General features: G+C 42.0%; 1 protein-coding gene across 1 annotated transcript; it reads right to left on the reverse strand.

Moving 5' to 3' along the window:
- Nucleotides 1-899: 899 nt before the first annotated feature.
- On the reverse strand, nucleotides 900-11,901 carry PNO1 (partner of NOB1 homolog). Its single transcript, XM_055400345.2, has 7 exons — nucleotides 11,608-11,901; nucleotides 11,231-11,380; nucleotides 9,018-9,101; nucleotides 8,774-8,834; nucleotides 8,417-8,534; nucleotides 2,322-2,392; nucleotides 900-1,445 (listed from the first exon to the last, which is right to left on the reverse strand). Exons 1-7 carry the CDS (start codon nucleotides 11,800-11,802, stop codon nucleotides 1,378-1,380), a joined length of 747 nt encoding a protein of 248 aa, XP_055256320.2. The 5' UTR covers nucleotides 11,803-11,901; the 3' UTR covers nucleotides 900-1,377.
- Between the last annotated feature and the right edge of the window lie 121 nt (nucleotides 11,902-12,022).

The following is a 12,022-nucleotide window of genomic DNA, read 5'->3' on the forward strand; positions in this document are numbered from 1 at the left end:
TTTGGGCGGGGATGCTTGATCAGGGAGATGCTCAACAGTATCCCAGATTTTAGCAACTGCCAGAGAAATACATCTGCTCTCTTATTACTGATAATTCTAACTATGTAGGAAAACTTCAAAAGGAAATGCAAATAATACCAAAAGATACCTTCACTTTAGCATAGAGAACCTGTGTTTTCCCAATCAAAATTATGCTTTTTTAAAAAAATTCAACATAAAATGTTTATGGTTACCGAGCAATGGTTCATTTCAGTCCAAGCGCTCTGAAAACTGTGGACCCGTACCTCAGAAAAGTACACCCTCAGTGGTCAGTTTTGTACCTGATTTCCTAGACAAGGCATGGGGAGTAGGCAAGTACCTGCTGAAGCCTGTGCAGACTAGAATAACAAAGTGCCAACAAATTCCAACTTTTCAAAAAGAGGAGTAAAATGGTATCATACACATTCTCTCCATGCTGCTGTGCTGCCAAAGAACAAAAAAAATATTGCTGGGACATTTCCAGCCATTTCCCACTGGATTCACACTGTAATACTAAGTATATCTAATCCCAATGCAGTGTACAGGCTAGTTTGGGACAGTGGCATATGTAACACATAGAACTCTTAATAGCAATACTCAACACTTTTTCTAGTTCTTACATGTACTTTCTAATTAAAGTTTAAAGTTTTGGTCAAGGGTTGTGGAGATAATATCCAAGAGAATACTATCATCACAGTCACAATTTAATGAAGTGAATTCCTTTTATTAAAAAAATGCATAATATGAATCAAAGAATACATAGGCAGAGGCTTGTTAAAACAATCTATTACATTTGCAAAATACAGTAGTTTTCTTAGGGGTAAAAATTCTCTTTTATTAAATTTCACCATACTACTTAGAAGAAATATAGCCAATACAGGTAAGGTCTGACTGCTTTTATTGAACACTTATTTTTACAAACTGCAAAAATAGGTACAAAGATTAGTCTTTCTTATTTCACAGAGTATGTTCAAACTGCTGTTTATGACCTGGGTCTCAAATATTCACACACCACTCACTATTAAGGGTCACAATTCAGACATTTTCTGAGATAATTCTTTTAATTACAACTGACAGAGAAGAAATGTTTATAAATTTAGAAAACATTATAAATAAAAAACTCAGAAAATAAAGAACTGTTGCTTAAAATAAGAGGTTTCCCCCAAAATGAAAGGATTTTAAACTACACAAACCTGTTGCATGTGATTTAAAATGGAGACTAATAAATTATACTTAATGTGCTAGTATAATAATGGTACCCATGACTGAAAAGTTCTTCATATGGTGTCGGGTGACCACGTGTAGAAGTAAAGTCTTTTTCTCTATAGAGGTCAAAGATTAGAAGTCCTTGATGTGAAATCAGAATCGGTCTGCCGCTCTGCTAGCCACAGCTCGAATATTGCCATAAACCTTTGATGGAGGATTTCCTGCAGGAGAAAATAAAAATGCTTATCTTCACAAATATACATATAGCTGCTACACGGACAATAGCCTGCAACACTGCCTTGGACACTGTCCCACTGGATCCTCCTTAAATCAATAAAAGAGCCATAAAGGAAGCCATATAAATACTCTCCCAAAACTTTTTAAATCCTAAGTGCCAAAGACACCAGGTTGTCAAAGTATTTCGAAAAGCAGCTGCTCAGTCAGACCTGGGCATGTGTCCTAAGTCACTTCAGTTGTGTCTGCCTCTGTGACCCCATGGACTGTAGCCCACCAGGCTCCTCTGTCCATGGGATTCTCCAGGCTAGAATACGGGAGTGGGCTACCATGCCCTCCTCCAGGGGCTCTTCCAAACCCAGGGACTGAACCCGCATCTCTTGTAGCTCCTGCACTGGGAGGCGGGTTCTTTACCACTAGCTCCACCTGGGAAGCCCCAGACCTGGACATAGGAGCAAATTCCATGTGTGCTACAGCCTGCATCTCTGACCACAAGTGACAGTACTTCATGGTCTGAAGATGGGACCAAGTGGGTAATTAAGACAACTGATGCTAATCAGCAGCTCCCTTTGGCTGAACCTAAAACACTTGCCCCCTGCTACTCTTGAAGGGTCCCCAGTGCGTCTCCTCAGGGGGACACAGCCATGATGTAAGCAACATGATTCAATAAGCCCTTTCTCTTGGGCTTGCAGATGGAATCCAAGCAAAAATATTCCAGCTTCCTCTCTGGGCCAACACTTGCCAACTCCCAAGAGTTTCTGCCTGCTACCTTTATCAATTGGACCCTGAAGTGAGATGCAATGTGATCTGAGTTCCTAAATTATTCCTTTAGAGAAAACAGCAGAGGAAGAGACTGCAGTTACCCAGAATGAGGTTGCAAATGGCGGTTCTTGCCATCTTGATGTTTTGAAAAGAACCAAGGATGTGAACTTTCCTGCAAGAGATAAAGTGAGACAGGTTAGCCACAAAAAGCATTTCCTCTAAGTCCCATGATCCAGAAACCCTGGAAAGATGACAGATGGATTCCTAAATAAAGGTGGTGGTGATGGTTGCCCAACACTGTAAATACACTACCATCCACTCTGAAAAGGAAGGATTTTATGGTAAGTGAATTAAAACCTAAGTTCTTCAAGATTCTTGGTGAATAATGGCTTCCCTCCACTCAGTACTCTGCATATGCTAGGGCTTTACATACATGTTCTCATCATTTAATCCTCATACAAGCTTTGTTCACTTCAGTTCAGTTCAGTTGCTCAGTCGTATCCGACTCTCCGCGACCCCATGAATCACAGCACGCCAGGCCTCCCTGTCCATCACCAACTCCCGGAGTACACTCAAACTCATGTCCACAGAGTCGGTGATGCCATCCAGCCATCTCATTCTCTGTTGTCCCCTTCTCCTCCCACCCCCAACCTTTCCCAGCATCAGAGTCTTTTCCAGTGAGTCAACTCGTCACATGAGGTCAGCTTTAGCATCAGTCCTTGGAATGCAGAAGTTATTCCCACATTACAGATGAGAAAGAAGTTTGGGAGAAATCAAAGCACCTGTCCAAGATGACACAGTGGCAGAACTGAGATTAGATGCAGATTAGATGCATTAATTATACTTGGTTAAAATATATTTGGATTTCAAATGCAAATATTTCTAAAAATGATCTAAATTTTCTTCATCACTGAGGAGTATCCAGATCTCTTTTACCGTGCATTCCTTGCTGAATGGCTCCAATTAGACTGATATTATAGCATTTTACTTTTCTGAGCTCATCTTCCAAAATATCAGCAAACTTAGGAAACTGAAGCCAAAATCTACAGGGGAAGAACCCTCGTCCAAAGCAGAACCCTCTTCACACCACAGGCTCAGGCATGTCTGAAACTGGAGTAAAACTGAGGCTGTTTAGAGAACAAGCTAAAGTTAGTTCAAGATGATCCCCAGGTTTTCTTCCCCACTCTAGGCAACAACAGGCAACCACCAACTACCCTTTCTTTTACTCCAGTAAAATTAAGGTGGTAAGCTGCTCACTGGAGAAGGTGAAAGATTTGGGATCTCGACCAGGGGCAGCAGGCACAGCAGAAGTAGGAAGACCATGGCCAGAATGGCAATGTCATGGAACGTCTGCACAGTGAAAGGCAACTGGCTTCCGTAACTGGGCTCCAGACGTTTGTTAGCAGAAGGACTTGAGAACACTTCTCAGGGGAAGCTGGTCTCAATGGGAAAAACTAAAGATACTGAAATCAGGGCTTCCCCAAAGGAACAGCCTGGCAATCACCCAAGTGAAGCCAACAGTCCACCAGGCTCCCCCATGCCCACCCCCAAGCACCCCGAGCCCCGGGTTTCTAGTCTGCTCTTCATGGTCCCACTTTTACACAGGACGCTCTCACTATAAGGAGTCAGAACCCGAGGAAAGCATCTAACACGAAAGAGTAGGCGGCGTGACCAGCAGGCGAAGAAAGCGGTACAGAAACTTTTGAAGGGAGAAAAGAAAAACAAAACTAATGAGATGAGAAAAGCGGTTTTCACTCACTCACGAATTAAGGACAGGGTATTAAGAAAACGGAATACAAAGATTACAAGATGAAGTTACTAGAAGCAGCTCTGAATGAAAATGATTTACAACAGAGTGGAGGACATCTTCAAAACCAGGTCTCACCAAATGTCCTTCCTATGCTAAGCCAGCTCCAGGACCATCTGTGCCACCAAAACAAAGCAGGACAAAGAATCCAACACCAAAGGCACCAAAGGGCAATGGTGAAAGAAGCCAGGATGGCAGCTGTGTGCCAGACAGAAGGGAACAGTGCTTTGGGAACAGAAACCTCCAGGAGAGACTTCTAAAATGTCTGACATGTCTGAGTCCAAGAGGAGGTACAACTATAGCATTCTACTCACTGCAACACTGAGGAAGCACAGAGATACATTAAGAATTATTTCTTCATGTGACAACAAAGGTGCAAAGGACAGATAAACACAGCATCCTATCTGGTTCAGCTGTTAATACCCCAATACCAACTTCACTGTGGAAAATTCTGAAAGAGATGGGAATACCAGACCACCTGACCTGCCTCTTGAGAGCCTGTATGCAGGTCAGGAAGCAACAGTCAGAACTGGACATGGAACAACAGACTGGTTCCAAACAGGAAAAGGAGTACGTCAAGGCTGTATACTGTCACCCTGCTTATTTAACTTATATGCAGAGTACATCATGAGAAACGCTGAGGTGGAGGAAGCACAAGCTGGAATCAAGATTGCCAGAAGAAATATCAATAACCTCAGATATGCAGATGACACCACCCTTATGGCAGAAAGTGAAGAACTAAAGAGCCTCTTTAAAGAGGAGAGTGATAAAGTTGGCTTGAAGCTCAACATTCAGAAAACGAAGATCATGGCATTCGGTCCATGGCAAATAGATGGGGAAACAGTGTAAACAGTGTCAGACTTTATTTTTCTGGGCTCCAAAATCACTGCAGATGCTGACTGCAGCCATGAAATTAAAAGACGCTTACTCCTTGGAAGGAAAGTTATGACCAACCTAAACAGCATATTAAGAAGCAGAGACATTACTTTGCCAACAAAGGTCCGTCTAGTCAAGGCTATGGTTTTTCTAGTGGTCATGTATGGATGTGAGAGTTAGACTGTGAAGAAAGCTGACCACTGAATAATTGATGCTTTTGAACTGGAGAGTCCCTTGGACTGCAAGGAGATCCAACCAGTCCATCCTAAAGGAGATCAGTCCTGGGTGTTCATTGGAGGGACTGATGTTGAAACTGAAACTCCAATAATTTGGCCACCTGATGCGGAGAGGTGACTCATTTGAAAAGACCCTGATGCTGGGGAAGATTGAGGGCGGGAGGAGAAGGAGATGACAGAGGATGAGATGGTTGGATGGCATCACTGACATAATGGACATGGGTTTGGATGGACTCTGGGAGTTGGTGATGGACAGGGAGGCCTGGTGTGCTGTGGTTCATGGGGTCGCAAAGAATCGGACACGACTGAGTGACTGAACCAATTTCATACTCAGACAATACTGAGCATGAACTGAACAAAACCCACAGGTACAGGGAGAGGCAAGCAAACTGGACTGCTGAAAGGCTGACTGAGGGTGGAGACGGAGGTGGGGGAGTGAAAAAGTACAAGCCGTCTTCTTTCACAGGAGAAAATCAACAGTGAATCTGAAAGAAAAAAAAAAGGCTAGTATAAAGAGATATTTGGAAATACAGAGATAAGTAAAGTTTAAAATTTAGCTAAAAGAGCTCAATTTGAAGACTTGAAATTTCCTCCCTCAGAGGAGGTGGAAATGGAAGTAGATAGATAGTGGCAAGTTGTGTATAAGTAACTTTGATAAAAATAAAATTCTGTAAAAGTCAGGCATGAAAGATGAGGAAACAGAGAAGCAAAAACACATACAGAGTGAGTAGTTTAGCTACTAAAACAACCAAAGCTTCAGGGCAGTGTTTGGAATGGGATGAATGTAGCTCTCCAGACATAGGCAACATTCTTTCCCATTCAACATACTGAATGTATCTGGAACAAATGGATGTTAGTTTTATATCATGTTCACAGTCTACTCTGCCAGGTTTTCAGCAACTCATCAAAAAGAACATTTACGGGTGCTTAACAGTCCATCTTATGGCTATGTCATAATTAACATGAGTTGCTGAACACACGGATTTCCAATTAGCCTACCTACAGTAAAAACTGTAGTGGCACCTACAGGACACTACATCTCTTTGCTGGTACTTGGCACTGGAAAAAACCTACTGCTAACCACCAACAAACTGGAGAAACTTGAAGCCACATGCTATCTAAAAGAAGTCATGCAGTAAAGACTACATACTGCGTATTTTTTCCTATGTGAATTTCAAGAAAAGGCAAAACCCGAGTGAAAGAAAGATGAGTGACTGCCTGGGAATCGGGAGGGGCTGCAAAGATGCACAGGGAACTTTTGGGGTGACACAGCTGAGTGTGGAGGGATCACAGGACTATACAGAGTATTTGTCAGAATCCCACTGAATTACATACCTAAAACAGGTGACTTTAACTGAATGAAAGTCATACTGTAATACAACTGTTTAAAAAATGAATTTGACAAGGAAATTTTAAGCCAAGCCTTAGAAATAATACTTGGTGGTGGTTTAGTCTCTAAGTTGTGTCCAACTCTTGCAACCCCATGGACTAGCCTGCCAGGCTCTGTCCATGGGATTCTCCAGGCAAGAATACTGCAGTGGGTTGCCATTTCCTTCTCCAGCGAATCTTCCCGGCCCAGGAAGCAAACCAAGGTCTCTTGCATTGCAGGCAAATTCTTTACCAACTAAGTTACGAGGGAAGCTTATACATTTATAAATTATAAACTTAATATAATGTACTAACAATAATTAGAATTACAGCAAATCAGTTACATTTTAAAACTTCTAAATTAAAAAACTATCAGGACAGTATATGATATTTTAAAGTATGGTACAAAAAGGAGATCCAACCAGTCCATTCTAAAGGAGATCAGTCCTGGGTGTTCATTGGAAGGACTGATGCTAAAGCTGAAACTCCAATACTTTGGCTACCTCATGCGAAGAGTTGACTCACTGGAAAAGACTCTGATGCTGGGAAGGATTGGGGGCAGGAGGAGAAGGGGACGACAGAGAATGAGATGGCTAGATGGCATCACCGACTCGATGGACATGAGTTTGAGCGAACTCCGGGAGTTGGTGATGGACAGGGAGGCCTGGCATGCTGTGATTCATGGGGTCGCAAAGAGTTGGACACGACTGAGTGACTGAACTGAACTGACACATTTCACAATTATTGAAATTTCTAGTTCAAGAGAGCTTTTCCCATGACTCTGGAGCCCCATCTCCAGGCTCAAGTCATGAAAGGTCAACGCTGTAACACACTTACCTTCAGGTAAACAGGGCCACCAATGCAGTGTTAACAGTTTTCTATTTAAGTATAAAAAATAGTCTAAAATTTAGATTTGAAAATAATAGTGAGCCCCTCAGCTGAGAGCAAAGATGAGATGACTTTAAATAAAATTATTTCTGGATTTAGTAGCAGGCAGATCCCTCCTCCTCACAGTCAACTGCTTCATTTCCCAACTTCTCGGCACTGTATAATCTCTGTGCCATCTGCCAGTAACCCCAAGCTGGTAATGGAGCGGCTTCACCCGCAGGCAGAGAAGGGTAATCCCAGCTTGACTTCCTGCACCCTTATTTTAAGCCCATATCATCTTATTGATGTTCATATATAACTGCTCTGTAGTTTTCCCAACAATGTGCAACACTCATCTTCCCTTTATGAAAGACCTTTATATATTCATGCATGCACATGTGCATATATATACATTTGTTTTTTATTTTTTTATTGAAGGATAATTGCTCTACAGAATTTTGTTTTCTGTCAAACCTCAACATCAATCAGCCATAGGTATACGTATATCCCCTCCCTTTTGAACCTCCCTCCCCATCCCACCCCTCTAGGTTGATACAGAGCCCCTGTTAAGAGTCTCCTGAGCCATACAGCAAATTCCCATTTGCTATCTATTTTACATATGGTAATGTAAGTTTCCATGTTACTTTTTCCATACATCTCACCCTCTCCTCCCCTCTCGCCATGTCCATAAGCCCATTCTCTTTTTTTAAAGCAAAGACTCATGATGGCAATAATACACGTACTTCTTGCTCTCCTCTACTGATTTAATAGGCTCCCGTGATACTATTTAAATATTCCTGTCATGTAATTTAACAGTGATTCTCAACGTTTCCTTCACTGCAAATTAAGAAAAAAGCTATAACATCTAAGATTTTTCTCCATTAAATCTGCTCTCAGAGTAGGTAACTGTTCAGCCAAAAGCATATCCTCACAAGGATTTAGGGGTTATGTCATGCATAAACACAATCTTAATCACTTCTTGAAACCAGCAGAAGACCCAATGTAAATTATGACAACCATTTTCTCAAGATCACATACTTACACGTCAGCTAAAACTATCCGCGTCCGGGTCACGTTCTCAATGGTGAATTTGGTTTTTCCTCCTTTGCCAGCAATTCTGCCTATTGCCCTGGACAGGTGGTCTCCCTTTAAAGGTTTAACTAAATGAGAAAAGCAAGACCTCAGGAAGGAAGCTATTCCAGCATTACCCACTTCCACAGGAGTTTAATCATTAGCCAAATTTCCCTCCTAAAAGACACAAAACATGCATTTTTTAAAAAGCTGCTAAGAATATGGCTCAATTGATGCTACCAGAAAGCTGAGAATCATGCAGAATACAAAGTCAGCAGTATAAAAGTACCATCCAGGAGTTCATACAAAAAGACCACCATACACTCACCATCTGTAATTTCAAAAGACTCTAGAAAGAGGTCATCCAGTCTAATAAGGGCAAGTGCGTCCTACAATACAGAAATACATACTGTGAAGTGCTTCCATTCAAGTACCTGTGTAAGTGAGTATTAAGCTAACTCATGAACTGTAAAACTAGAACACTCAAAAAACAAAAAAATGCCCAAATCTATCAAAACATTCATGTAGAGTATTTTCTGAGCCCCCATTTCGGATATCATGAAATCTCTCACCTCCACCTGGAACCCAAGAATGAAGGCTTTCACAAAATCAGCTGCTTTTGTCAAAGCACTAACATCTTTGGTTTCTTTACAAGTCTGTTAAAAAAAAAAAAAAAGGTGTTGTAAGAGGCACAAATTATAGCTGGAAATGAAAATGGCAACATTCTAGCAAACTACGACGACTGACCTTTCCCATTACTGTAATTTCCTTCACCATCACCCTTCCCAATATATTCTATGTAACCCAGTTTTTGGTGAGGTAAGTACTGTGTTTAGTTTTCAAAACAAAACTTTGCTAGCTCCAGGGCTGGGCAGTTCCCCCCAAACACTGTCAAAAGACCGACTGCACTCCATGGCTGATCTGACTCTGGAGCTACTGGCAAGATTCCTCCAATCACTCCCATTCTAAAGGACCTGCAGCCTCAGTTCATTTCCATCCAAGCTGGTTCTCTTCTTCAGTGCCATCTCCCTGGGAGTCCAGACCTAACCTCCCGACTTCAACCACCATTCCTGTGCTGATCTTTCCTTCCCAAAGCAACAACTCTAGTACTAACTACCAAGAATAGTTTAAGCAACGATCCTGCCCTCAAAGATTTTATTCAATAATCACAGAAATAGGCGCTCTTCATAAAATGCCCACTTCTGTAAATGACATGCACTGCAAAGGTGCTTGACACACTATAGCTCTGATCTTCATGTCAACCTAAATTTAAGCAAGATAAACACTTTTACATTAGCGGAAACTCAAGTACCAAAATGAAAAAGTAAAATGTGAACATGGATCTGATTCCAAACTATGACTTCTACTCTCCCACACGGACTCACAATTGAGTTAAGGAGACTGCATATTTGACAACTTTGAAACCATGCAGGGTTGTGTAATGGCACATTTAAAACTATAGGCCCCAGTCCCAATTCCATATGTGACCTTAGGCAAGTCTCATGAATGCTCTATGTCTTCTTAAGTTTTCTCATCTGTAAAATAAATTGGAACAGAAGAGCCTGAGAGGTCCCTACTAGCACTGATGACTTTGCCCAAGATACTCCTTGGGCAGTTTCCTCACATCTATTAGATGGGGTATGTTATCTACCTCACAGGGCTGTTCTCAAGACCAAAATGATGTAATGCCTGCAAAAGCACCACTGTGTCTGGCACAGAGCAGTATCAACAAATGCTGGAGGAGTCCAAACTGATGGTGCTGCAGTACATAATAAAGAGATTCTGACAACCTCTTTATTAAGCCTTTTATCAATCAGCAAAACATAAGTTTAAGCCCTGAAGACTAGACTGAAAAATGGACTGACAGTAAAGGAGAAAACTTGAGCTAGACTCTAAGAGATGATGAAATTGAAGTAGGAAGGAAAAGGAAGTAGGGAGGAGAAGATCTTCACAGAGCAAATCCATCCATAAGGAGGGACAAGAAAAATGGTAAGAGGACTTGGGAATGAGACTCCTACTTCAAAGGCAAACTCAAATACTTTTATCTTGCAGAAGATATCAATAAAAGCAGTGTGGTCTGGGAAAATTAATCTGGTTCTGGCAAAGAGGATGGAGAAGCAAAATGAGATTTAAAGAGATTAAAAAAAGCAAATTTATAAGCAAACAAGAAGTTCTGGCAGAAAACCATTAAAACCTAAATGAAACTGACAGTGAGAATAAAGAGAAATTCTGTCAAGTTCCGTATTTTAAACTCTGCCAGCTATTTAGGACAGTGCCTCTCTGCTTTGCTCCATTATTCTAATCCCTCAACAGAGATAACTCTATAACAGCCCTGATAATTAATTTTGGTCACTGATTCTGAAGCAAAATTGGAACCCACAGGGAAAAAACCCCAAAGTCTATTAATTTTAATTGTCCACCTCCTAGACTGACTTCATCAAATGAATAAACAAATATTTTTACATAATTTACACTTAATCTCAAAACTTGTTTTTTCCTAAAAAGTAACAGTAAAATATAATACCTGTATTGCACCAAGTACTTAGGCTGCTCATTTACATACGTCAGTTTACGATAACCTCTTTATTAACCCTTTAAAAAATCAACACAGAACACTATTAAAAATGTGCTGAGACGCAGCTGGTATTTTAGTATAATTTCAGGTCAAACCGGAAGAAACTCATTCAACAAGGTAAGTCCCACTAAGAATTCCTAGAAAGTCTGTTCTTTCTTCCTAGGACAGAAAAACCTCAGCATATTTTAAGGTGGTTAATATTCTCCTTACTCTGATTTCAACATTCCTCGATTTCAAGTTAAAGCGTATCTGAAGTCCCAAATGTTCCACAATAGGAGTAAATATCTTCAGCCAGTTCTCTTTTAATGGCGTGTATCTGTTAGCTGGCACTGGAATTTTCCTGGTTTCTTCTTTCCCACTCTATGAAAAAAGAAAACACAACTCAGCAGCTGTCTAAAGAAATGAGGATTAAGTTGTAAAACGACAACTGATCCTCAAAAAGCCTCCTTTAATCGGACAGATTAAACACCAGGAGAGTCGCCTCTCTGAGCGTCACTCTAGAAGAAGCGTCATCATCACCCAGAAGTCACCGGCCCGACCCGTCTCTGGCCTCAGCCCCATTCCTGTTCCTCGGTCCCAGCCAGTACCAGGAACCCGTCCCTGGAGAGGGGCGGGAAGACGGGCCTCTTTGCGGGTCGGGCCTCCTCGGTGTCCATGCAGGTTGCGTCGCCTCCCTCCTCCGGCGTGGACGGCTGCTCGGCCTGCCGTTTCTTCGCCCGCCGGCCACCTTTTCGGGTGACCTGGCTGAAGCCGTCCTCGAGCAACGGGCTCTGTGCATCCATCACACTGTCCGTTCTCCTGAACCTCCAGCCCCAACCTCAGTTTCCAGCTCCAACACGTGCGGGGCTGTACCGCGCAGGCGCGCCTCACAGGACCCAACCTCCGCCAACCAGCCCCAGGGCTCCGCCCTCTTTTCATGCGGAGGACCTAAAGCGGGAGTTTGTGAGTGTTTGTTGGGGAGCGGGAAGGGCTGTCCTAAAATAAGCCTGATTCTTAGGTTCG

The sequence above is a fragment of the Moschus berezovskii genome, chromosome 11 (genome assembly GCF_049115385.1).
Source record: "Moschus berezovskii isolate FMDL1 chromosome 11, NW_MosBer_1.0, whole genome shotgun sequence".
NCBI lineage: Eukaryota > Metazoa > Chordata > Mammalia > Artiodactyla > Moschidae > Moschus > Moschus berezovskii.

Coding starts and splice junctions, on each gene's coding strand:
- PNO1 (XM_055400345.2), bottom strand. CDS start 11,802: ATGGATGCACAGAGCCCGTTGCTCGAGGACGGCTTCAGCCAGGTCACC. Junction 8,835..9,017: donor TTCTTGGGTTCCAGGTGGAG/GTGAGAGATTTC, acceptor TCTGTATTGTAG/GACGCACTTGCCCTTATTAG. Junction 1,446..2,321: donor CATTTGCAACCTCATTCTGG/GTAACTGCAGTC, acceptor TTTCTCCTGCAG/GAAATCCTCCATCAAAGGTT.